The 27060-nt window shown below is 40.9% G+C and overlaps 2 protein-coding genes and 1 long non-coding RNA gene across 13 annotated transcripts in view; 1 reads left to right on the plus strand and 2 right to left on the minus strand.

Annotated features, from left to right (window-relative positions):
* Positions 1–17093, plus strand: part of mtrex (Mtr4 exosome RNA helicase) — a 159368-nt gene extending 142275 nt beyond the window's left edge. For 3 of the 4 annotated variants that reach the window (XM_069924359.1, XM_069924360.1, XM_069924361.1), the window contains 2 exons: positions 15394–15498; positions 16799–17093. In XM_069924359.1, coding sequence (XP_069780460.1) covers positions 15394–15498; positions 16799–16851 — 158 coding nt within the window. In that variant the 3' untranslated portion in view covers positions 16852–17093. Of the gene's footprint in view, positions 1–15393; positions 15499–16798 lie in introns of those variants that run through there. The other variant, XM_069924362.1, reaches the window with a different exon arrangement.
* LOC138756148 (uncharacterized) lies at positions 653–4220 on the minus strand. The gene is made up of 2 exons (XR_011352800.1): positions 3770–4220; positions 653–1431 (listed from the first exon to the last, which is right to left on the minus strand). It is a non-coding gene; the product is annotated as an uncharacterized lncRNA (long non-coding RNA).
* plpp1a (phospholipid phosphatase 1a) overlaps positions 16956–27060 on the minus strand; it is a 126974-nt gene continuing 116869 nt past the window's right edge. For 6 of the 8 annotated variants that reach the window (XM_069924365.1, XM_069924367.1, XM_069924364.1 and 3 more), the window contains 2 exons: positions 18774–18950; positions 16956–17449 (listed from right to left, as the gene is read on the minus strand). In XM_069924365.1, the coding sequence (XP_069780466.1) occupies positions 17327–17449; positions 18774–18950 (300 nt within the window). In that variant the 3' untranslated portion in view covers positions 16956–17326. Of the gene's footprint in view, positions 17450–18773; positions 18954–27060 lie in introns of those variants that run through there. The other 2 variants (XR_011353491.1, XM_069924370.1) reach the window with 2 other exon arrangements.

The raw sequence follows: 27060 nt of genomic DNA on the forward strand, positions 1-27060 counted from the left end.
AGAAAAGAGACATAGAAGAATAGACTAGAGAGGGGGCAGTATTGGATCTCCTATTAGAGAACGAGATAGATCAGGTAACAGAGATTTGGGGAATGTTTTGGGTCTAGTGATTATAATATTAGTTTTAGTTAATAATGGAGAAGGATAGGGCTGGTCCTAAGGTTGAGATTCTTGATTGGAAAAAAGCAAATTTCAAGGAGATGCAAAAGGATTCAGAGGGTCTGGATTGGGATAATTTCAGGGAAGGATGTAACAGATAAATAGAGGATATTCAAAAGGGGAAATTTTGAGAGTACAGAGTCGATATGTCCCTGTGAGGATTAAAGGGAAGGTTAGAAAATATAGGGACCTTGGTTTTCAAAGGATATTGGGAATTTGGTTCGGAGGAAGAGGGATGTGTACAACAGGTATAGACAATAGGGAACAGGTGAAGTGCTTGAGGAACATAAGGAGGGTAAAAAAATCTTGAGGGGAAATTAAAAAAGCTAAAAGGAGATATGAGGTTGCTTTGGCAGGCAAAGTAAAAATAAATCCAAAGGGTTTCTACAGGACAATTAAAAGAATAGTGACAGATAAAATTGGGCCCATTGAGGATCAGAGGAGTAGGTTATGTGTAAAGTGCCAGTTGACGAAGTAGACAAAGACGATGTGGTCAAACAATAATCATGGCTTTTATTAGCAGAAACTCATGGTACAATAATGAAAGACAATAGATGCATACACAGTTATACCCAAGGGGAGTGTCCTTAACAATAGAGATAATGCACAGCCAATGTTAGTACAGCAAGGCTCACCAGAGGGGAGACAGGCAGCTTGGCAGACATTCACCACAGTCTCCCCCCGGCTGAAGAAGGGTTAAAATCAAAAGGGCAGCAGCTAGGAAAGACTGAAGCAAGTGATTCATGGATATCATGTTTGGCATTGAGAATACTCTAGCAGCCAAAATACACCAATATCTAGCAAGCAATCAAAATATAATGAGATGTTTTATGAATATGTCAGCCTATCAGGTTGTTTACGAATTCTGGTGCTTCTTCTCAAAACAGGTGGCTCCTTTGCAAACATGGGAACTGGTACAGTTCCTGGGTCTGTAGTGTGGGAAGGATTGACTTCTGGACCGGTCCAGAATCACCAGCATGAAGGCAGTGGAGCCTCAGCATGGCCATCTGAAAGCTTACTAGGGGTCATAGGCTGGGGGGGTGAGCCCAGTCTCTCAGGCTCACTCTGAGTAAGGGTGTGAGGAAGATCTCTTAGGGGTACAGTGTCAGTACTCCCATCTGGGAATTTAACATAGCGTAGTTGGGTTTGGTATGCAGTAGCTGAACTGGTTGGACTAGGGAGTCTGTTTTACGCGCCCGAGCATGGCTCTTCAGCAGCACGGTTCCAGAATCAGATAAATAGGCTGGCCAGTCCATCACAGTTCCTGATTTCCTAGGAAAGACAAACATACGTTCATGAGGTGTTTGATTTGTTGCAGTACACAATAATGACCGAATAGAATGTAGCGCCTCAGGCAGCTCCTCCTGCCAGCAGGTAACAGAGTAACCATGTGTTTTGAAAGCAAGTTTAACAGTCTTCCAGACTGTAGCATTAGCCCTTTCAACCTGCTCATTGCTCTGTGGGTTGTAGCTCGTGGTACAGCTGGTGGCAATCCCCTTCCGTAGCAGGGCTCGCCACAGTTCAGCGCTCATGAAAAATGCTGAAAATTCAGTCAACTAACTTAATGACAGACACTGACGAAATGTCAGGGCAGGGTATCGCAAAGGGAAACCTGGAATATTCATCAATTACAGTAAGGAAATATACATTTTTGTTGTTGGAAGGTAACGGTCCTTTAAAATCTAAGCTGATCCTCTCAAAAGGTAGGGTTGCCTTGATGAGAGTGGCCTCTGGAGCTTTGAATTATTGCGGTTTGCATTCTGCGCAAACAGGACAGCTTTTAGTCAGTTTCCTGACTTCTTCCAGAGAGTAAGGAAGGTTGTTAGCCCTTACGTAGTGGGAGAACCTCGTGACTCCTGGGTGGCACAGTCTGCTATGGATTTCTTTTAGCCCCTCCAGCTGAGCACCAGCAGCAGATCGTGACAATGCGTTAGAGGGATCATTTAACCTACCCGGTCTGTACTGGATCTCATAATTATAAGTTGAGAGTTCTATTCGCCAGCATGCCATCTTATCGTTCTTGATTTTACTTTTGTGTTTAGTACTGAACATGTAGGCTACAGATTTCTGATCAGTGACATGAGTAAATTTTCTGCTGGCTAGAAAGTGTCTCCAGTAGCGAACAGCTTCAAAAATAGCCTGGGCTTCTTTTTCAATGGCAGGATGTTTGAGTTCAGGTCTGCATAACATGCGGGAGAAGAATGCCACAGGTCTGCCCTTTTGATTAAGGGTTCCTGCAAGGCACAATCTGAGGCATCAGTTTCCACTTGGAATGGGACATCCTCGTCAATGGATGAGATTGCAGCTTTGGCAATATCATCTTTAATTCTTTCGAAAGCCTTCAAGGCCATTGGAGGGAGTGGAAAAGATTTAGTGTCAAACAGAGGGTGTGCCTTCGTGGCATAGTCCCAAACCCATTTGCAGTAGTAGGAAAAGAATCCCATACACCTTTGAAGGGCTTTTGCTGAGTTTGGGGGTGGTAACTTCTTAAGGGGGGGCCATTTTTTCCGGGTCGGGGCGGATTTTGCCCTTGCGGACAATGTAGCCCAGAATGGGTAGCCCTGTCGCGTTGAACACACATTTGCCCTCATTAAATGTAAAGTTGAGTTCTTTAGCTGTTGCTAAAAATTTCTTTAAGTTGTTGTCGTGCTCAGCCTGTGTTTTCCCACAGATAGTGACATTATCCAGATAGGGAAATGTACCCTGTAACTCATACGTCCTAACAATCTTATCCATTTCCCTCTGAAACACGGACACACCTTTAGTGACCGCAAAAGGTACCCTTTTAAATTGGTATAACACCCGATCAGCCTTAAAAGCCGTATAGGGCTGTTCCCTTTTCTTAAAAGGGGTTTGGTGATAAGCTGCTTTGAGGTCGATGGTGGAGTACACTTTGTATTGCGTTATCTGATTAATAATTTCATTGATGCGTGGCAGGGGGTGGGCATCCAGGTTCGTGTAACAGTTGATTGACTGGCTGTAGTCTATAGCCAGTCGTCTCTTAGTGTGATTTTTCACGGCTACCACTTGGGCCCGCCACGGACTCTTACTAGGTTCAATTACTCCCTCTTTAAGCAGTCTCTGGGTCTCTGCTTTGATAAACTCACGATCCTCTTTGCTATAAGAACAATCTGCTGACACTTGGGATAAATCACTGAAAAGGGAAGGAGCTTCGATCTTTAATGCGGACAGACCGCAGTAACTAACGCGGTGGATGGTAAGTGTGGGTAGTGGCCCACCGAAATTTAACTCTACACTGTTCATCTGAGATTGAATATCTAACCCTAGTAACACAGGGGCACAGAATTCCGGTATAATAAAGAGCCACACATCAGCAAGGTAATGTCCCTGCAAATTTAAAGTAACTTTACACTTGTCCCGTACAGTTTTTGTAAGTTCAGTACAAGCTATCGATATCTTTCGGTTCGCTGGATATCTCTGCAAATTTAAGGCTCTGGCAACTCTCTTGTGGATGTAGCTGTCAGCACTCCCCGAGTTTATTAGACAATCAAGAGTTTCACCATCCACCTCCTCCTTCATAGTCAACCGTTCCAGTCCGTACCATTCCCCCAAGCTTTGGAGTCAATTGAGCTATCACAGGGGATCTCACCTCTCCGTCACTTGAAGTCGATTCAGCCTGCTCGTCTGAAGATTTCCCCTTTTCACAGTTGTCTTCCATTCCTGCAGCTCCAGGACACATTTTCTTGGTGCTTCTCTTCTTCATATCAGTGGGAGTACTTTTCGCCTTACACGCCTTAGCCAAGTGACCGAGTTTCCCACAATAGCTGCAGATAGCAAATCGAGCCGGGTATGTCTGGGGTGCCAGCTCTTATCACAAAAGTAGCATTTTTCAGGACTTCGCCTTTTTCTTTCCTTCAGGCTTCCAGCACTCCTGGATGTTTCCTTTACAATTTCTAGCATTTCACTGGTCCGCATGGCACTTCTCAGTATTTTGGCTAGAGTGACTGCCCGGTCGTAGGTTAAAGGCTCCATCTCCAGCAGCCTCTGTCAGATGTAACTGGAGTCAATCCTATTGACAAAAGCATCCAGCTTCAAAGCATTGCGATGTTGTTGCACATTGACTGCCCTGACATCACTTTCATTTACCATTGAGTCGAGAGCCAGTGCCTAGACAGCATCACTTTCCCCGGGTTTCTGGTGTCTAGTCAGCTACTGGTGTCGAGCAAGTACCACATTCCGTGGTGCTACATAGTAAGCAGTCGGACGTTCCCGGGCTATAGCCAGAGTGGTAGCTCCTTGCGTTACGGAGAAAGGGATCTCACCCAGCAGAGAGTTCAGGTGGCCCCACTGTATCGCCTCATCAACCACGTTGTTTCGAGCCATGTAGTAATCGAAACAAGCAATCCAGTAGTTGAAAATTTCTCTGGCCCTCGGGGCAGACTGGTCGATTATCAGCTGCTCTGGCTTGAGTGCTGCATCCATTTCTGCTAATAAAATTGAAGTGCCAGTTGATGAAGTAGACAAAGACGATTTGGTCAAACAATAATCATGGCTTTTATTAAACTCATGGTACAATAATGAAAGACAATAGATGAATATACAGTTATATCCAAGGGGAGTGTCCTTAACAGTAGAGATAATGCACAGCCAACGTTAGTACAGCAAGGCTCGCCAGAGGGGAGACAGGCAACTTGGCGGACATTCACCACACTGTGAGAAGTCAGAAGAGATGGGGGAAATTCTAAATGATTTTTTTTTCTTTAGTATTCACTAAGGAAAGGAATATTGAGCCAGATTAAGTAAGGAAATCTAGTTGTGAGGTCATGGATAATATACAGATTACTGAGGAGATAGTATTGTTGATTTTAAAGAGAATCAAGGTGGATAAATCTCCAGATCCTGACAAGATATTCCCGAGGACTCTGAGGGAAGTTAGTGTAGAAATAGTGGGGGGTCTGACAGAAATATTTAAAAAGTCAATGACCACAATTATTTAGAAAGACAGGGGTTGATTAGGAGTAGTCAACATGGTTTTGTATGTGGTAGATCCTGTTTAACAAATCTTATAGAGTTTTTCGAGGACGTTACAAAGAAGGTTGAAGAGGGGAAGGTTGTGGATGTTGTCTATTTGGACTTTAATAAGGCCTTTGACAAGGTTCCGCATAAGAAGTTATTTATGAAGGTTCAAGCATTAGGTATTAATGTTGAAGTAGTGAAATGGATTCAATAATGGTTGAATGGGAAATGCCAGAGAGTAGTGGTGGAAAATGGTTTGTCAACTTGGAGGCCGGTGACTTGTGGTGAGCCTCAGAGATCGGTCCTGGGTCCATTGTTGTTTGTCATATACAAATAATCTGAATAATAGTGTGATAAATTGGATTAACAGTGAAGAAGGTTATCAAAGCTTGCAGTAGGATATAGGCTAGTTAGAAGAGTGGGCTGAACGATGGCAGATGGAATTTAATACTGATAAATGTGAGGTGCTACATTTTGGTAGGACTCATCAGCAAAGGTCATACATGTTAAATGATAGACAATTGAGGAGTGCAGTTGAACAAAGGGATTCAGGAATTCTGGTACATAATTCCCTGAAGGTTGAGTCATATGTAGTTAGAGTGGTGAAGAAACCATTTGGTATGTTGGCCTTCATAAATCAGGGTATTGTGTACAGGAGTTGGGATGTCATGTGGAAGTTGTGTAGGGCATTAGTGAAGCCAAATTTGGAATATTGTGTGCAGTTTTGTTTGCCAAATTATAGGAAGTATATAAACAGAATAGAGAGAGTGCAGAGGAGATTTGTAAGAATGTTGCTTGGGTTTCAGGGTTTGAGTTACAGGGAAAGGTTGAACAGGTTGGGACTTTATTCCCTGAAGCGAAGAAGATCGAGGGGTGATTTGATAGAGGTATTTAAAATTATGAGCAGGACAGATAGAGTCAATGTGGACAGGTTTTTTGAGTGAGGGAGATTCAAACAAGAGGATTTGGATAGAGATTGAAGGGGGAAATGTTTAGGGGAAATATGAGGGGGAATTTCTTCACTCAGAGGGTGGTGGGATTGTGGAATGAGCTTCCAGCTGAAGTGGTAAATGCAGGTTCAATTTTAATATTTAAGGAAAAGTTGGATAAGTATATGGACGAGAGAGGTGCGTAGGGTTATGGGCCATGTGCAGGTCAATGGGACTCGGTGGGAGAAGTTGTTCGGCATGGATTAGAAGGGCCTAACTGGCCTGTTTCTGTGCTGTAATTGTTATATGGTTATATTGTGCCTAAAAATTGGAGAGGTCTCTCTTTCATTGTTTTGCATAAAAACCTTATTATAATTTATCATTTTTTAAAATAATTTTAATCTTTTTAATTTTATAAATTCTTCTTTCTGAATTGTGTATTTCAAATGAGCCCATATAGTTTGAGGTCTTATGATTTTGGACATCCTTCTTACTATTGCATGCTCACCCCTGGAGAGAATCAATTCCTCAGGTTCCCTTGCTACCAGTCCTCAGCCAAAGTTCAGTAGTAAAGACTATAGTTGAAATCACACAGTTAAATAATTGTGACTTGAGAAGATAATTAACAGAAACATAGAAACATAGAAGATAGGAGCAGGAGTAGATCATTAGACCCTTCGAGCCTGCCCTTCGAGCCTGCTCCGCCATTCAGTGAGATCATGGCTGATCTTAAAAGTTCAGTACCCCGTCCCCGCCTTCTCTCCATAACCTTTACATCCACTAACTCTACTTTGTCTATCTTGCTTGTTACTTCCTGCACAAATTCCAACTGATTTGTCAGGCAAGATCACTCGTGAAAGGAAACCATGCTGACTTTGGCCTATTTTATTATGTGATAGATACTATATTTCTAAACTCCGTGCAGGCGAAAAAATCTCTTCATCCACAAAAGTATAAAAGTATAATTTACTTGATACTATTTAAGTGCCTGCCACATTGACCTCCACCAGTGGGCTGATCTCGCCTCCAACCGTGCATCTTGGTGCCTCACAGTTCGGCGGGCTTCAACCTCCTTTGAAGAAGACCGCAGAGCCCACCTCACTGACAAAAGACAAAGGAGGAAAAACCCAACACCCAACCCCAACCCACCAATTTTCCCTTGCAACCGCTGCAACCGTGCCTGCCTGTCCCGCATCGGACTTGTCAGTCACCAGTGAGCCTGCAGCAGACGTGGACATACCCCTCCATAAATCTTCGTCCGCGAAGCCAAGCCAAAGAAAGAAGAAGAAAGAAAAGATTTAAGTGTTGAAATTTTTAGCAAGGGAAACTATTGCGATCCACCACAACCATTTCTTTTTGGACTATATCATTTGTCATCTTTATTTTGATGAGATAAATTCTTACCATGGATACATAATCAGCATGGAAGTATTCAATTTGTAAAGTCTTTGAAACCTGTTTTTTTTTTATGCCAAATAGTTCTTGTACTTATTTATATTAATTATATTTTACAGAAAGCTAAAGCTCTGATGGCAGGCACAATACTAAATATCCATGCTGGCACTTGAAAAGAACTGCCAACTGCAGGCAACAAAGATTCTGTTCTTCCACAATTTATGGCTCCAGATAATGGATCCATTATCATTTGACTAATTTCACTACAGTTGAACCTTTGTTCTGGCATGATATCCATCCAGCTCAGTACGAACCATAAAGATCTAAATGTTATGGCAGGGCAAAAATACATGCTGCCTCGAACACTTGATGTAGCTTCTGGTGAATCTCATCTAAGATGAGTTTTTGTCCTGGCTTGGATATGATTTGCAGTTGTCCATGTATCCTTAAACTGCTTCAAAGCCATTGTGGTTGCAAGGTGCAGGGACTAAATTGAGTTAGTGACAATACCCCATTACCTCTTCAGCAATGTAATTTTAACATTATATTATTAAAATAGGAAGCAGATGTGTTTTGATGGTGAAACTGACATTGCAATTCTGAACTTGTTATCAAGTTTCTTTATTAGCTTCCTCTCTCCATGAAGACTCAAGTGATGCCAGGGCAGAATATTTCCAGGATTGTTTTTTATTTCCAATTTCTGGCAGCAGCAATATTTTGGTTTGCTTATATCCTCCCAGAACACACCTATAATTGTACCTCGAATTTTGGAGTGGTAGTTTAATTAACTTTCCGTGCACTGTTAATTAACCATGCCATTCCCATCTCTCACAGGCCTCTGGGTTCCATCCTGAAAAGCTTAAGTTTCTTTGATCTTTTCTCAAACCTTGGATGCAAGAAATCAGTCCCTTACGTGCCCGCACATCTGCTGTTTCCTGCAATTTTTTTTACTTGTTACACAACCATCAGAACATAGTTCTCAACATATGTGTGACCAGAGAACTGAACAGTTTAGACAAAACTTCCTGTCAAATGGCCTGCGTTGGCAGTAGATCCATATTGGGTTTTGTTGATTCCTGCTCTGTCTTTAGTTCTCTTTCAAGTGCCATAACCTCTAATGAACAAAGATGTGCCTAAAATACAAGTTGATCCCCTCTTTTGGATTTTTAGAATTTCCAGAAAAACACTTCCTACTTTTCACCAACATTGGCTGAGAATTGCAAACATAATATATTGTGAGGGAAAACTTATTCCTTTAAAGCATGAAAGCAAAGCTTGAAGCTTGAGTACTGTTTGTTTTCAGTGTCTGATAGAGATGTCATTCTGACAGCAGTTAGGTTGGTGAAAGAGCTTTCTAATATCCTAACATATCACTAAATGCAACATCGTCTTATGCCATGAACCACATTTCGGGAAAAATTACCAACATACTTCCTGGAGCACATCTATTAATGTTGCATCATTCTTTCACCTTTTCAGAAAGATTCCCAGAAAATAGACTCATGTTTTTCTGACTGCCATGAATGATTCCATTGAACTTGCACAAAATGGCCATTGCATCTTAGTTTTATTGAGCTTAAATTATTGATGCAAGTTGCAAATAGTTGAACTAAGTCTGCGTCTTGCAAACACTAACTGCTCCTCTGCCAACCCAGTATTTCCAAAGAATGTCGGCTCATAATTAGAAAATATTTGCTGGATCTTAGTTCAAACATCAGTCAGAAATTTTGCTCATTTTGCAGTTACACAAAACCTTTGAGCAAGCCTGCATCTATAGGCTCTTCATTTCAGATGTTTATAGTGTCAATTATATTTTGTTCACGAGTGCATAATGCTTGGATTAAAAGTACGCATTCAGCTGAAAAATGATCATATGTGATTAAAGTGTAGAAATGAAATCTGGACTCTGCCAAAGTGCAGCGTGGCTCTGCTTCTGGAACCTGCAACTGCTTTGGTTGTGTTGTGTTTCTACCCTATTATAATTCGTTCCAGGTAGCTCTGGAGCTTATTGGAACATTTAGATTTCATAGAACCATTTGAAGTTGTAAAATTCTGTTCAGCAAAGGAAAACAGTGAATTTCCCAGTAGAAATTCTTGGTCATTCATAAATAAAAATATATCAATCAATTGATATTTCTTGTCATGTTTTCATGTCCTGAACAAATAGTTATATACTCAGAGAGCATGGCTAAATCTGTGTCAAGGTGGAGTCCAAATTGTTAGTTTGTGCTTTGTGGTTGAGACTGCCTTGAGCAACCAACAGAATTAATTACTCAGCAATACACATTGCTGCAACGTACCTTGATTTGGCCACACTGTCAGTCACAGGTGTCTACTTGTTCACACCTGGATGGGGTTTGGTTCTGTGACTCTCATCGTAAGATGAAATTATCATGTCGGGGTCTGCCTGTGCAGGTAGTTCTCTGAGCTGCTCCTGCCAGGAGCCCAAGATGGCGCCTGATAACTAGGGGCAGTGGCGTCACTTCTACATTGTGATTTGGAATGTACGCACAGATTGCCCTCGCTCTCGCCTTCCATCTCTCTTCCTCCCCATCGACGACAATCTGCACATGCCTTCCAAATCACCTTTTTAAAAGAGGCTTTGGGTCCAACAGAGCATGATTGGGAAGCGATCTGCATCTGCTGACTGGATGGAAGTGTTTCCTTCAGAGAAGGAAAGCAACCACATTGATTCAGGTAGACCCTCTGATCATTGTAACTTTGAAATATCGTAAGTCGGGGTCTTTTTGTATAATATCTTGCCTGTGTGTGTGTACTTGTATCATTCTTCGTTTTTAAGAAACGATCCATAATAATTTTCAAATGTGGAAAACCTAGCTTTACCTTTAGTAGAATTGCTATTTTTATACCAACCAAAATTTAGACATGCAATAATTTTTATTGATTTTATTTTGCTCATGCCTTTCACTCTGTAAGTCATTCTTTAAAATTTTATCCGAGTATTCTTCCAGAGCAAGCAAATGAGTTGAAAGATTTGATTATTTGACAGTTTTATTAAGAAACCATCATGAAATTAACTTGAATTGCACTCCAAATCCCATCCTGCACCGGCCAAGATGTTCAAGGTCACTATCATCGATGACCTTGAAGCTATCCCAGCAAATATGCTCTAGCTTGTTCTTTTCCTGGGAAATTTTAACATTTTTAAGAGAAAAGGGAATTTGTTTTACAGAGAACAAAATGAAGCTTGAGACATAATTATGGAAGCTGAAATATCAGCTTTTATAAATCATTCAACTTCAAAGTAAACTTCCCTGTACAAATTATACCAGGACCCCATTTAATGCAACCCTTCAGACGAAATATCACAGTTGGCCAGCGGCGGGTGGGGGGTGGGCTTTGGGAGTGGTGGAGTTTACTAAAAAATACAAGGAAATAAAAAAGTCTTGCAACTTGCTGAAAAGGCACAAAGCAGCCACATTGTTCACATTTGCTTTGTCAATCAGAACACAGTATGTAATGGCCCTTCTTAGAGCTGATTCAGTTAACACTCTCATTTCCAGGCATTCACCCTGAGTGTTAAGAGAGGCACCAGTGTAAATCCCACACAATTTAGACCATAAGATATAGAAGCAGAAGTAGGCTGTTTGTCTCGTCAAGTCCACTCCTTCATTCCATCATGAGCTGATCCATTCTCCCACTCAGCCCCACTCCTCTGCCTTCTCCCCATAACTTTTGATACCCTGACTATTCAGATACCTATCAATCTCTGCCTTTAAATACACACAAAGACCTGGGCTCCACAGCTGCCTGTTAGCAAATTCCAGAGGTTTGTCTTTCTCTGGCGAATTTGTTTTATTTTTAAGACCAGTGATGAGATTCAGCAGTAATTAAACCTCAATAAGTTCTAAAATTAGTTTTACCCTTTTTAACATCATGTAACTTGTTTGTTGAATAGGTTTATATAGGTCAGCATAACATTATGGAGCAAAGGGTGACCTGTGCTGTAATGTTTTAGGTAACATTTTAAGTAATGTTTAGAGATGCATCGCCTGAAATTGTGAACTTCATGCCTATTTGATTTTTTTAACCTCGATGTATACAGCCACAGTGCATCCTGTGGAAAAGGAGCCTATTCTCTAAAAACGACTTTGGAGTTTCACGTTCAGCTCTAGGCATGTACACTCCTGTAGTTATTATTCAACACCATCCATTCATTCTGATGACTACACCATTATAACTTCCAAAAGGACTGAATTCATTCAATTCCTTCACATATCTTCTCAGCTGCTATGCTAACTGCCCAATTCTTCTATCTATTGTAAATTTCCAGCCATCTAAATTGGTGATTCCCAAAGTGGGCCCCAACCCCCCCCCCATCCCCAGGCAGTGGGAAGAGCCAAAGAGGCAATGAGAGACGAGGAGTGGTGAGGAAAAAAGGGGTGGTCCGAACCTTCCATTTTGTTATTCATTTTGCTGCAAAGTTTAATGAAGAAGCCAGTGCAGTAATTTTCTGGCCTGACTCGGGGTAGTAGTAGTGAGCAAAATAAACGGCGACAAGGATCTTGGTGGCTGCCATGTTGTACTGGTGCCACTACCCCCCTCTCAAGACCGCCACTAACCCCCCCCCCCACCTTAGCACTGCCACTACCCCCCCTCTCAGCGCTGCCACTAAACCCACCCCACCCTGCTCAGTGCCACTTCTACCCCCCTCTCCCCAGAGCCGTTGTATTGGAGGGGGCATTCAGGATGTAGCCTGGAGGCCAAGGGGATGGCAGCCCGAAAAAGTTTGGGAACCACTGATCTAAATGATGGTCTCCAGACCAATTCACAAGAACACCCTTAAATACCAAATAAGGGAAGGAACCTGTCCTGACATGCATTATCAACATGGTGGTTGGGAAGTTGTTGGAGGTGATCGTCAAGGATGAGGTTACGGAGTACTTGGAGGTGCATTACAAGATAGGCCAAAGTCAGCATAGATTCCTCAAGGGAAACCACAAGCAGGCTGGACAAAGGAGATGCAGGGGATGTTGTATATTTGGATTTTCAAACGACCTTTGACAAGGTGCTGCACAGGAGACTGCTCCACAAAGTGAGAGCCCATGGAATTGCAGGAAATATACCAGCATGGGTAGAGCATTGGCTATTATTGAAGTCAAGAAAGATCGGGAATAAAGCGATCTTTTTCTAGTTGGCTACTGGTCAGTTGTCTGAGTGCTACTGGTACCATGTAACCCAGAACTACCTATTGCATGGTCGGGTGGTCGGTGACTAAACTGGCTCTCCCACCAGGCTTGCAGGATGAAAAACAAGACCTGTCAAAGGGTGGACAAACCTCTCGTAGGGTCAACGGCCATCGAGCAAACATGTTCAGTGAAGTACAGAAAGGGCATCTTTTGCATTAAGACTTGGTCTGGCCATTTGCTGCAACAGAACTTCCCCCAGCTGTCTTAGACCTCACCCTGCCACTGGATCCGGGAGGGTATGTCGAGAGGGTGGGTCTGGACCTGTGCATCCCCCTACTTACCTAAAATCCATTCACGCACACACTGTTCCTTTCTGAAGAGTGGGGCATTCTCATATCAAACCCCACAAACAGACTGAAAGGAACCATCATCATCCCATGGGATGGCTAGCTGGAAAAGAAGAAGGTAACCAGAGGTGTTTCACAGGGGCCACTTCTTTTTACATTGTATGTTAATTGGATTGCAGAATAAATGGCTTTGTGGCTAAGTTTGCAGATGATATAAAGAGGAAATGGAGAGGCTGCAGAGAGATGTGGATAGATTAGGAAAATGCCCAAAGTGGCAAATAAATTATAATGTTGGAAAATGTACAGTCATGCACTTTGGTGCATGATAAATCTATAATAAATCTATTATTTGGATGGGGAGAAAATTCAAAATTTGGAGTTGTATTGGGGCTTGAGAGTGCTTATGCAGGATACCATAAAGGTGAAGAAGGCAAATGCACCTTTGGCATTCATATCTAGAGGAATAGGATAGAAGAGCAGGGATCTGATGTTGAAGCTTTATAAGGCACTGGGTTCCATTTTGGGCTCCTTGTTTAAGAAAGGATATGCTGGCTTTGGAGATGGTTCAGAGAAGATTCACACTAAACCAATTGACATATGAGGAACATTTGACAGCTTTTGGACTGTAATCTTTGAAGTTCAGAAAAATGAGGAGGACTTCAGAAAGGCTTACAGAGAGTAGATGTGGCAAGGTTGTTTCCCATGGTAGGGGAGCCGAGCACAATAGGGCACAACTTCAGGATTGAAGAGTGCCCATTTAAAAGAGAGATGCAGAGACATGTCTTAACCCAGAGAGTTGTGGACCTCTGGAATTTACTACTCTGGTCAGCTGTGGAGGACAAGTCATTGAGTGATTTTAATTTCAGAAATTTACACCATGTGAGAAGTAATGGTGTAAACCCCCTAATCTTTTAACTATATCCCTTTGTTCGAGATGTTCCCACTGGTGGAAAGTCTCAAGATCTATCTTTTCATGGAGACTGCTGAGACCAGAGGGCATTGATATTGACTTCTCCAATTTCTGTTAATCTCCTCCTGCAGTATCTTTTTCCCTCATCCCTACCTTACCCCCCGCTCCATCACTTCTTGGCTTTTTTTCTTTTACCCTCACATCTGTATCTACCTATTACCCCCTACCTGTTAGCCTATTTTCTTCTTCTCCCCACCCTTTCCTCATCTTTTTTATTTGGTTGTCTGATTTTCAGCTCTCCTGAAGTCTCAGACCCAAATTGTCAATTGTGTTTTACTTTCCATGAATGCTGTTTCTCTAGCACTTTTGTGCACTGTTACAGAGTTATCCACTTGTAACGTGTTGAGACATTTCTGTACATTGAGTACATTGTAATAGTCAATATCATGTAAAAGTTAACCCACCCCCCCCTGATTTGTGGCCCACAAATGTGGTATTTTCCATATATTGCATGTAAATGTCAAACCCCCCCAACCAGAACAGAACTCCCAATGCCCCAATTGCGGACTTTCGCCGTGACCACTTGCCCACTGGGGCTCCCAACACCCGACTACGGACTCTCACTCAGGCCCTGGAGGCCCACCCACCTGAGCTACCATTGCCCTGGCTGCCTGCTCATCCCAGCTCCTGGCAAGCCAACCACAGATTCTCACCCCAGCCCCCGGCCACCTGCTCATCTGAGCTCCCAACACCCGGAGTGCAGACCTATTACCTGCCTGCCCATCTGAGCTCCCGATACCCTGAGTGCAGAACTATCACCTGCCTGCCCATCTGAGCTCTCGATACTGAGTGCGGACCTACCACCTGCCCATCCAACTGAGCTCCAACACCCCGAGCGCGGACCTACCACCTGCTTGCCCATATGAGCTCCTGAGGCCTCAAACACGGGCCTACCACCTTCCCAGCCATCTGAGCTCCCGATGCCCCAGATTTTGCAGGAACTTAGCACAGTCAAAAGTAGTATGTGTTTAATAGTCAACTCCCTAAATTTTACTCTAAAAATCAATCCACAAAATTCGACTATTACACGTGTACATAGAGTACTTAAGGTTTTTGTAGCCGTGGACCCAAATAGGAAGCTTTACAATTTATATTATTGGATGACTCTTGAGTTGAAAGAACTCTCTTGGTAATAAATTCTAAAATATTTTTATTTTAAAGTTATAAGGTATTGATGATTTACTTGGGTTGGGGGGTTGTGAGTTTTCCTGTTAACTACATAACAGTTTATGGAATTGCCAATCAAATTCTGGAATTTGTTGTTGGACTCTATCACAATAATTAATGAGCAAAGAATTTCTACACTTTTATGACTATTTTGCTTGTTGGGAAAGAAAAATTGGAAAATTGTTCATTAAGGAGCATCAAAGTAATTTAGGTGCTTTGAAGGCTGTTCATTGAACCTTGTGATAATTTTTGTGGTAAATTCATATTATTTTTGTCGAATACCTTATATTTTAAAACAGGAAGTATAATTCGTTGTATGAGGCGCCTGGAAGAACTCCTACGACAGATGTGTCAAGCAGCAAAGGCTATAGGAAACACAGAATTAGAGAACAAATTTGCAGAAGGTTTGTGATTAAATAGCTATTACAAATAAAGACATAATTTGTTAGATTTTAAAGAAGTTTGATATTCTGAAATCTACACTGCAATAATATCATTTTCATTGGTTGAATATCACCTTCCAAATAAAAGTGGTGATCCTTCAAAGGAAAGATTTATCTTCTCCCTTCAGCTTCATCTTAATAGTAAAACTTGAGGTGTGTTTGGAGAGACCTAAAAGCACATGTGTGAAGTAGAGGAACATTCAACCATTTCAAAGTGATGGGATTATGAAATCTTGACTTTCAGCAAGGTTGAAGGATACTTTGAAAAAGCTCAGTAATGAGAAATACCATTCCCCAAATCTCAGTTTATTGGGATCAGAATGAGCTTTGCAAGTTAAGGTGAGTTTCAGCTATTGGCTAACCATTACAGTTACTGGCTGAGCTGCATGGTGACTTGTATCGTGCACCAGTTTGTAAAGGCAATTCTCCATGATTACTAGATTGGGTTGCTGGGGTCTGTTCCACTAAGAGGACTGCAAAAATAGCATCCATCTAACCATCTTGTTACATAATAGTATATACTTAAATATAATGCAGGTTTGAAGGTGTGCAGTAAAAGAATCTTTGTTTATAAATACAGGTACATGATCCTTTATCCAGAACCCTTGGGGGACGGTGTGTTCTGAATTTTAGATTTTTCCGGATTTCGTAAAGCCCACCCGAATTGTGCTGCCGTGTCCACCCCCACCCCCTTCCAGTCGCCTGGCCGTCTCCCCCAACCGCGGTCTCTCGGCCGCCAGTCCCTTGGCCAACCGGACATCTCCGACTGCCGGTCCCTACTTGCCAGATTTTAGATGTCCTGACAAAGGATCGTGTACCTTTAGTGACTGAGGTACTCCATTGTACCAAATCTGGGTATTCCAATCACTGTGCCAGATAAGATCAAAGTTGCTGATTTGATTCTCAGTTTGAACTAAATTATTAATCTTTTGCATTTATTATGTTCTATTTTGTTACATGGAATTCAGTTAAAGGTACAAAAAATGATCTATAAACTGATTACAAATGAGTGAAATGTGGTAGGAAGATGTTGAGCTACAATTGAATGGTCTGACACTTGTTGCTTAAGTTATATATGGTATCATAACAGAGCATGTTAGAAGTCACAGCCTGATTTATTTTTGAGAATATCTGTTAGTTGGTATCAGCTTCAAAAAATATAGAGGGGACTATATAAAAAAGACGTGTTTTATTTCTTCTCAACACAGAGAATGGCACTTGATTGATGATTTTGTGTTAATTATTTAATCTTTATTTTTAGGCATATCCAAGATCAAAAGAGATATTGTATTCGCTGCAAGTCTTTACTTATAATTCTGGAAAATGCACTGGAAATGACATTTACTTTCATGCTGAATCACAACTTTTGAAAGGACCACATGAAGAGACTTGATGGTTAAACAGTCAACAATAGAGCATTCAGACTTTAAGATATTTTATTCTCCATTACATTTATGTATAGTATGAACCTCCAGCACCAACAAAAGCAAGCTTCAATACTGAAACTGTACATGGAAAGCTTTAGTGTTATTTTAATAAACATTTTACATCTTGAACTAATGAATGACATTTAATGTGATAAAAGCTCTTTAGGAGGAAAGGCACAGTAGAAATATGTATTCATTATGTAACTACTGGTATATAGGTGTACATATTCAAAGTAAGGTGGATTCCACAGCCAAGTAGCAGTAGGTGCTTATTCATAGTTATCTATGTGAGTGACTATTATGGAAATATGTCTTAAGTTTTACAATGCCTTTACATTCATTGACACCTGTGACAATTTTTATTATTGATTATTCCTGGAATAATGATTTCCATGTGTTTCATGCAGAGCTGAATGTGAATTTTCCTCATCTTTAGGTGAAATTCTGGGCTGTCTCTTTTTGAAGAAGTCAGACACAAACACCACCTAGTAAAAAATAGAACATGAGATCATTATTTGCTGTGAACTGAACACTGAATCTCCATATTCCTGCTTCTCCTAAATTAATATCCAAACATTTTTCCAGTGGTTCTTTCATTCAAACTAGATGATTGTTTATTTAATCTGGGGTTGTCTCCAGTGAAGAGGGTGTAATTTTTCAGATGGTACATGGACAGAAAATTAAATGGACCTTGATCAGTTTCGTAAACCAGCGATTCCTTGGCATAAATTTTAGTTGGTCTGGAACAAGAGTGAACAAGGGTCAATATTGAAGAAACATCATCATCAACCAGAGAAAGAGCTATTATAAGGAATTTATTGCACCCACAAAAAGTGCGTGATATCTTCATAGGTAAAATATCAAAAAAATATGATGGTGGCAGCAAGACTCGTCACATGCATCTGAAAGAACGTGATGAAGAGATTGGTCAAAACAGCTCTTTGGTGGTGCAAGCAGGCCTTATCCTGCGCTTAGATTTTGAAATGCAAGATTAGAAACTGAGTTCAGGAATCAATCATCGAACAAAAGATTCTGAAATAATGGAATACACAGAACCAAGCATACAGGTATTTACCTGAATTTTTCCAAAGCAACTGATTGGCTCTTCAAGAACCCAGCTTGCCACTGGTAGCCTACCCACCTGGCTAAAGGACATCTTATTCTGCGCCCAGGGGTCAGATGCCAACCTTCTGCAGTGACTCCCAGAATATCGAACTGAATCTTGGGAAGCAGTTTCTAATGTCTGACATTGACAGGCAATACGTAACATAACCACATCAAATCACTTACAAATCACTAGAAATATCAAGCCAAAGCATTGGATGAAAATTCCCAATGAAAAAAATTCTCAAGCTGTGTACTACTACTGAGCTGCACCTAAATCCAGCCTGGAGCAGAGTAACAGATAGGGTGATTTGTTGGTCACGAAGTCCTGCACTTGCAGTCAATCTCCATTTAACCATATAACCATTTACGGAGTGGAAACAGGCCACATTGGCCTTTCGAGTCCACACCGGTTCATATATATGTTGAAAGAAGAGAAAACATGCAGATGTTGCTGAAAATTTTCAATAAATATTTAGTTTGGCCCATGACTTAGTCCAAGTTTTTAATTTTGGCCTTCTGTGAATTTGAGTTTGACACCCCTGGTCTAGAGGGTACTGTCAGGATCTACCATCAACCTCAACAGATACTGCCAAATGTGCTGACTGCTTTTAGCATGTTCAGTTATTTTATGTTTTCTGCAAATTATGGTTTTCTTTAATGGTAAGCCATTCTCTTGATGAACAAGAACTTGTGTCTACTTACAACAAGTGTGGCTGCAATTGCTCCCTCAACAAGTCCAGTTAACACATCACTCCAGTGGTGTTTATAATCAGACACACGTGAAAGTCCCACATAAACTGAAGATGCAATCAAGCCAAACTGAAGTGTTGGGCGCAGCAGTCTGGACCAATCGCCCACCATTCGTGCCTGTAGATAAAGCTGGTGAGAAATGTAAAGTGAAGTTAGATTCTTGAATTTGTTTTGGAGAAGCACAACTATTTTTTGACAACTGAAACCACTCATGAATCATTATACTGTAATCAATTTGGTCACTTGGCAACCACAGTTCTCATTTTCCAGAGTGTGTGATGAAGTTGCACCTGGAATTTCAACTTTTACTGGTTCATTTATCCTTCACTGTGATATACAAACTTCCTAAAGGTTTTGTTCTTGCCTATCATGAAAGACCTTTGAGGAAAATTCTTTTATATCCACTATTAATGGGGACCAGAGTCGGAAATCATAACTTTTTGTCTTTTTTATGTATCAGTAGCAGAATACAGAAAAAGCCAACTAAACTTGACTGCTGCATAGGGAAGGGGGCCCATAAACTTTAGAGTCCTAAGAGGGCCATAGCAAAAAAAAAGTTTAGAATAATTTTTAGGTTATAAATCAAGCAACACATAAGGTTAAAGTCTGAAAATGGTTACACAATTTCCCTCAAGGTTTCATTGAACAACCAAATTCACCTTTGTGATGCCTTTCTGGGTTGTGTACATTATTAAAAGAAATAGAATTAGTATTTATATCTTTTCTGTGCAGTTAAAAATCAAGCAGATCCTTGATTCTTATAAAGGCCTGTAAATCAAGGCACACTTTTCTCAAAACATACAACGGTGGATTAGTGAATAATACTTTTCTCGTGTTCCACCTCCCTTACAATGTATTCACTTCTTCCCTGAAGACATGTAAAAAGATGATTTCACAGATACATAAACTTTCAAACTCTTTGGTTTCCAGCCAATAACTCACTGTGAAACTGAAGTTTACATATACTGAGCAGAAACGACACCGTAGCCACAGATAGTAACTCTAAAACTGTTGATGTGGCATTCAAATATGAAACGTTATGGTCTTTGACCATCATTTACACATATCCACCTACTTTTCATTCAATTGGGGCAGCGTGATTAGAGGAAGTGTCACGGCCAGCGACTGAGACAAGGGTTCAAATCCTGCGCTGTCTGTAAGGACTTGGTATGTTCTCATCATGTCTGCGTGGGTTTCCTTCCATAGTTTGAAATGTACCGGGGGTTGTAGGTCAATTGGGTGCAATTGGGCAGTACAGGCTTGTGGACCAAAAGGGCCTGTTTCTGTCTAAAATTTTTTAAAAACTTGTTTTTAAATGATAACTAAATACACCCTTAGTGCACAACATCGTGTTTAATTCTGACTAAAATTGCACCATACAAAAATTCTGTACCTAATAATAATTAGTTTATACAGCCAATATTGCATACAGCACCTTACTAATTCCCTCCGCTACATTGTCAGACGGGGGTGGGGAGGGGGGGTGTCATAAGAGTGAATGTGCTTCCTTTAATTATCTTCAGTATGACCATCAAACATTAGACATTACAGAATAAACCAAATTACAATTTCTTATTTTCAGTTGAAGTTACTTCAAATGGAGGGCAAAGAAAAAAAAATCTTAAGAAGCTAAATGAAGTAGATTTCATTCCAACATTTTGATTCCATCTGTTTTAAGACTTTTTAATTTGTGGTATAGCCTTGCTCATTAACATGGAAAGTCAAACAGATGTCTTCCCTTTTCAGCTTGTGTGTTGTAGTAAAAATGAATGGAGACTTGACTAGAGAAAACAGCAAAATTCCTGAATTGGCTGCAAGTTGAGCACTGGAAGGAGTTAGAAACTGGGGAAAATTATTGAGCAAACTATTGGAGCTGTAGCACACAAATCTCGGGGTCCTGACGGGCTTCATCTAAGGATCTTAAAAGAAGTTGGTAGTGAGATAGTGATTTCAGTTTTTCCAACGTTCCCCAGATTTGGGGAATGTTTCAGGATATTGAGATGTTGTTGAGTTCTGGGAATGATAGGGGGGTCTGAATGCCATAGTAGTGTATGATTTGCAAAAGATCAATAGCTACAGCAAAAAAAAGAAAAGCAAACAATCATCAGTTTATTGATAGAAAAATTAAATAAGGGGACTACACTTTAGTTCTTCAGGATATTAATGAAACTATATCTGCAGTATTGTGTTTAATATTGCCCTTAGGTAAATGCAATTCAGAAAAGCTTACAAGACTAATATCTGGAATGAACAAGTCGCCTTAAGAGAAAAGGTAATAACAGACTAGATTTGTATTTGCTGGAGTTTAGAAGAGTAAGAGGTGATTAAATTGAAACACCCAATCCTGAGAGAACCTGACAAGAAGGGTGTGGAGAGGAACACAAATGAGGCTGTTCCCCCACCCCCCTCCCCCATTCAGTTATGAGCTTGGAAATCACTCCCTGAAAGGGGAATGGAAGCAGTGTTGCTGAATAATTTTAAGAGAGGTAGATCATTTTTGTTTATTAAAGGGATGAAAGGTAGACATGAATGTCATAATCTTAAATAGCAGAGCAGATGAGGGCCCAGTGGCCTACTGCTAATTCATTGATTTGTCTGATCAGATGACTGATTAAATGAGAAGAAATACAATTTGCAGTTTGGAAAAGGACGGCACGGTTGGCGTAGCGATTAGTGCCATGCCTTTACAGCGCCAGCGATCGAGACCAGACCTGGGTTCGAATCCTGCACTGTCTGAAAGGAGTATATGAGTTCTCCCCGTGTCTGGTTGGGTTTCCTCCGGGGGCTCCAGCTTCCTCCCATCCTTCAAAAAAAACCTACCGGGGTGTAGGTAAATTGGGTGGCACAGACTTGTAGGGCCAAATTGGCCTGTTACAGTGCTGTTTAAATTTAAAAAAATATAAATTCTAGGAAGTTGAATTTAAAATGCAGACACTTCCTTATTTCCTCATGACATGTAATGAATGTGTTTGGCTCATCAAGTCTATGCTAGTTCACAGAGCAATCCCATTTCTCACTAATTACCTTCGAAACTATTGGTCGCACATTCATATCAAGCCCCCAAACATTTCCCCATTGGACCCCACCCCCATTTCCATTCAGTTGTAGCTGCATATTTCTGAGATATGGGCAGAAAATCAGAGCATCCCAGAGAAATGCACACTCACAAGAAGAACACGCAAATTCCACAAAGATAGCATTGGAGGTGAGGATTGAACTTGGGTTACTGGTGCTGTGATGGAGAAGCTCCCCTCACTGCATCACTGCCACCATTAGATATTGTTCATACATTTGTTTCAATTGGTATAGCATCTTTAAGTAAGGCTCATCTCAAACATAATTCCGCGATCAATTGTGTAAAATTCTGTTAAAGCTGTGAGTACTTTGTCCTCAAGTTCATCAGAGAAATTCTACTGGGTGACACCAGATTATAATCTGCATATATACCAGATGATCCATGTTGATCCAACCACTGAATCTGCACAATCGCAATTTTAAAAGTAAATTTTTCTATAAAGGAAGCCAGACAAAGTACATATAACAATTACAGCACAGAAACAGGCCAGTTCAGCCCTTCTAGTCCAGGCCGAACTCCTTGTCCCTCCTAGTCCCATTGATCCACACCTTGCCCATAACCTCCACACCTCTCTTGTCTATATACCTATCCAACTTTTCCTTAAATATTAAAATCAAACCCGCATCTGTTACTTTGGCTGGAAGCTCATTGCACACTCCCACCACCCTCTGAGTGAAGAAATTCCCTCATGTTTTCCCCCTTTCAATCTCAATCCATGTCCTCTTGTTTGAATCTCCGCCACTCTCAATGGAAAAAAAGCCTGTCCACATTGACTCTGTCTCTTTCCAATCACCCCTCAATCTTCGGCACATCTGGACAAAGTGCAGTGAATAATAAAGTTATTATTTTTGGGGTGATAGCAAACAATATTTTTAACTTCCAAAGTTAAATGCAATTGTAAAATGCTTGGAAAATTCTATTATTAGGCAACTTTCTTAGGTGAGTGATATAAAGCTCATTCCTACTAACATTATGTACTTACAATTCTCTAACTATACTAAAACATCAGAGTACTGACTGACTAGACATGGAGCAATATTGGGGAAGGATATATGATCATGAATGGCAGTGGTCAAAGAATTCATGAGTTTTAAGTCGGTGGTAAGCTTTCAGAATGTGGGGTAAACATTTTAGAATTTAAGAAAAAGAGCTGGGTGAGAAGAATGCACTGAAGGCAGAAGAACATAAAGTGGGTGCACAAGTATGACTGAGGGGGCAGAGGTAGAAGTAAAGGACACCAGGTCTTGAAGTTGTTGGGGTACAGGTGAACTTCTGCACAGGTGATAGGGAGCTGGTAGGATGCAGGTAGTGCATTTGGAACATAGTATCATTACAGCAGTGATGGTGCTGCAGGAGTAGGTTTGCCTTATGGTAAAGGAGGTGAGCACGTTCTAACAGAGTGTATGATGATGATTGAGGTAATGGGTGTCTATTGTGAACATCTTCCTTAAAGAGTTTCAAAGTTATCGAGTGGTCCTGCATGTCCACGCTGATCAATTTTTTTTAGCCATTAGCCTATGAAAAAAATTGGCCCTCAGGTACCCTTTAAATCTTCTCACCCAACCCCCATCTTAAACCTATGTCCTCTAGTTTTGAACTTGCTTATTCAAGGAAAAGAACAGTTGCCATTCATCTATGCCCCTCTTGATTTTATATACCTCAACAAGATGACACTCAGCCTACCCTATCTCAGCAACATCCTTCTAAGTCTGTTCTTAACCCCTTCCTACAATGAGATACTGCTCAGGTTTTAAGGTTATTGTAACTACAATGAGAAGGACTCTTCTGTGAGTGGTCTAGCAAGTCAATTCTAATGATCATACAGCTGCTCAAAGTGGCAGGGCAGACCATGGTTACATATCATGGGATTACAATGAGAAAGATCAATTTGTTCATATAATGCCCTCCATTATATTTGGGACATACGCTTTTTTTTCTTTATTTGCCCCTGTGCTCCACAATTTTAAATTTGTAATTAAACAATCCCATGCCATATTTCATTCAAGGTTATTTGCATACATTTTGGTTTGACCATGTAGAAATGACAGCTCTTTTTATACATAGTTCCCTTATTTCAGGGCACCATAATATTTGGGACATTTGGCTTCACAGGTGTTTGTGAGTACTCAGTTCTGTTTAATTGCTTCATTGGTGCAGGTATAAGAGACCTAGGCTTGCTTCTAAGCTTTTGAGCACCTTTGGAGTCTGTAGTTGCCATTTTTCAATGTGAGGACCAGAGTTAACATACGTAGAAACATAGAAGATAGGAGCAGGAGTAGGTCATTCGACCCTTCGAGCCTGCCCTGCCATTCAACGAGATCATGGCTGATCTTAAAGTTCAGTACCCCGTCCCCGCCTTCTCTCCGTAACCTTTAATACCCTTATACGGGAGAAATAGATCTAATTCCCTCTTAAATAGATTTAATGAACCTGCCTCTACTGCCCTCTGTGGCAATGAATTCCACAGATTCACCACCCTCTGGGTATAGAAATTCCTCCTCATCTCGGTCCTAAATGGTTTGCCTCTTATCCTCAAACCATGGCCCCGGGTTCTGGATTTTCCCATCATTGGAAACATCCCATCTGCATCCATTCTGTCCAGTCCTGCCAGAATTTTATATGTCTCTATGAGATCCCCTCTCAATCTTCTAGACTCCAGCGAGTACAATCCCAATTTGCGCAATCTTTCCTCATAAGTCATTCCTGCCATTCCAGGTATCAGCCTGGTGAATTGCCTCTGCACTCCCTCCATTGCAAGAACATCCTTTCTTAGATAAGGTGACCAAAACTGCACACAATACTCCAGGTGGGGTCTCACCAAGGCCCTGTACAGCTGCAGTAAGGTATCCTTGTTCCTATACTCAAACCCTCTTGATATGAAGGCCAACATACCATTTGTCTTTTTTCACTGCCTGCTGTACCTGCATGCTCGCCTTCAGAGACTGGTGTACAAGTACCCCTGGGTCTCTCTGCACTTCCCCATCTCTTAATCTATTGCCATTCAAATAGTAATCTGCCCTCCGGTTTGTATTACCAAAGTGGATTACCAAAGTTGTGCCCATGAAAGTTAAAGAAGTCATTATGAGGCTGAAAATAAGAATAAAGCAGTACGAGACATCGCCCAAACCTTAGGAATGGCAATATCATCCATTTGGAACATCATTAAGAAGAAAGATCATACTGGTGAACTCAGTATTAGCAAAGAGACTCGTTTTCTAAGGAAAACCTCCACTGCTGATGACAGACGAATTCTCAAAATAATGAGGAAAAAATCTCAACAGATCAGAAACACTCATCAGGAGACAAGTGTGGATGTATCAATGACCTGTGTCTGCGGAAGACTTCATGAAACGAAATACAGAAGCTACACTGCAGGATGCAAACCACGAGTTAGCGAGAGTAAGGGTGGAAGATTACAGCGTGCCATGAAGTATTTAAAAGAGCCTACAGAATTCTGGAAAAAGGTTTTGTGGACAGATGAGACCAAGATTAACCTTCATCAGAGTGATGGCAGGAGCAAAGAGTGGAGGTGTAAAGGACATTGTGGCCCTCACCAAGACATAGCTTGATGATGGATGTGATTGGGAGCTGAATGTCATGGGTACACAGTGTATAGGAAAGATAGGCAGATAGGCAGAGGTGTGGCATGGCCCTGATGGTAAGCAATAATGTTAAATCACTAGAAAGAAGGGACTTAGGGTCAGAAGTGGTAAAATCCTTATGGGTTGAGTTAGGAAATGGCAAGAGTTAAAAGGACCCTATTGGCAGTTATATCCAGGCCCCCAAACAGTAGCCGGGAAGTGGACTACGGGTTGCAGCTGGAAATAGAAAAAGGTGTGTCAGAAGGAGAATGTCTAAATAATTATGGGGATTTTTAACATGAAAGGGGATTGGGGAAGTCAGGAAGGTACTGGATCTCAGGAGAGAGAATTTATAAAATCCCTAGGGATGGATTTTTGGCGCAGCTTGTCGATAAGCCCACCAGGGGATCAGTGGTTTTGGATTGGGTGATGTGTAATGAACCGGAGGTGATTAGGGAATTAAAGGTAATGGTACCCTTAGAAAGCAGTGATAGAGTTCAGTTTCAAATTTGAAAAGGAAAACTGATATCGGGTGTGTCAATATTTCAGTGGAACAAAGGGAATTACAGAGCTATGAGAGAGAGGAACTAGCTCAAGTTAACTGGAAACATAAGCTAGATGGGGGGACGGCAGGGCAGAAATGGATGACATTTCTACAAGAAATAAAGAAAGTGGAGGATAGATATATTCCAAAAAGAAAGAAAATTATGAATGGAAAAATGACACGAATGTGGCTAACAAGAGAGGTTAAGGCTAAAATAAAAGCAAAAGAACGGGCATATAAGGAAGAAAAAATTAGTGGGAAAACAGGACTGGGAAACTTGAAAACTTATAGAAAGAAACAAAGTAAGTCATTAGGAAGGAAAAGATTAATTATGAAAGGAAGTTGGAAAATAACATACAAAATTATACTAAGAATTTTTTTAATATATAAAGGGTAAAAGAGAGACGGGTAGATATAGGACCGATTGAAAAATGATACTGGAGAAATTATAATGGGTAACAAAGAGATGGCAGAGGAATTAAATGAGTATTTTGCATCAGTCTTCACTGAAGAAGACAATAGTAATATACCTGATAGTCAGAGGTTTTAGGGAATAGAATTAAGTACAGTCAGGATTATTAGAGAGAAAGTTCTTAGTAAGCTGAATGTACTAACAGTAGGTAAGTCTCTCAGAACGGCTGAGAAGTGAATGCAAGGGTTCTGAAGAAGGTGGTTTTGGATATTGTGGAGGCATTGGAATTGATTTTCCAGAAATCAATAGATTCTGGCATGATTCCGGAGGATTAGAGGTCACAAATGTGGTTCTACTGTTTAAGAAAGGAGGGAGGCAGAAAAATGTAAATTATAGGCCTCTTAGTCTGACATCAGTAGTTGGAAAGTTGTTGAAGTCGATCCTCAAGGACGAGGTCATGATAGGTCAAAACCAGCATGGTTTCATGAAGGGAAGTGACCAACTTATTTGAATTTTTAAGGAAATCTCAAGTAGGATGGCAAGGGAGAGGCTATGGATTTTGTGTATTTGGATTTTCAAAAGGTCTTTTTCAAGAGGCTGCATAATAAGATGAGAGCCCATGGAAT

The sequence above is a fragment of the Narcine bancroftii genome, chromosome 3 (genome assembly GCF_036971445.1).
Source record: "Narcine bancroftii isolate sNarBan1 chromosome 3, sNarBan1.hap1, whole genome shotgun sequence".
Taxonomy (NCBI): domain Eukaryota; kingdom Metazoa; phylum Chordata; class Chondrichthyes; order Torpediniformes; family Narcinidae; genus Narcine; species Narcine bancroftii.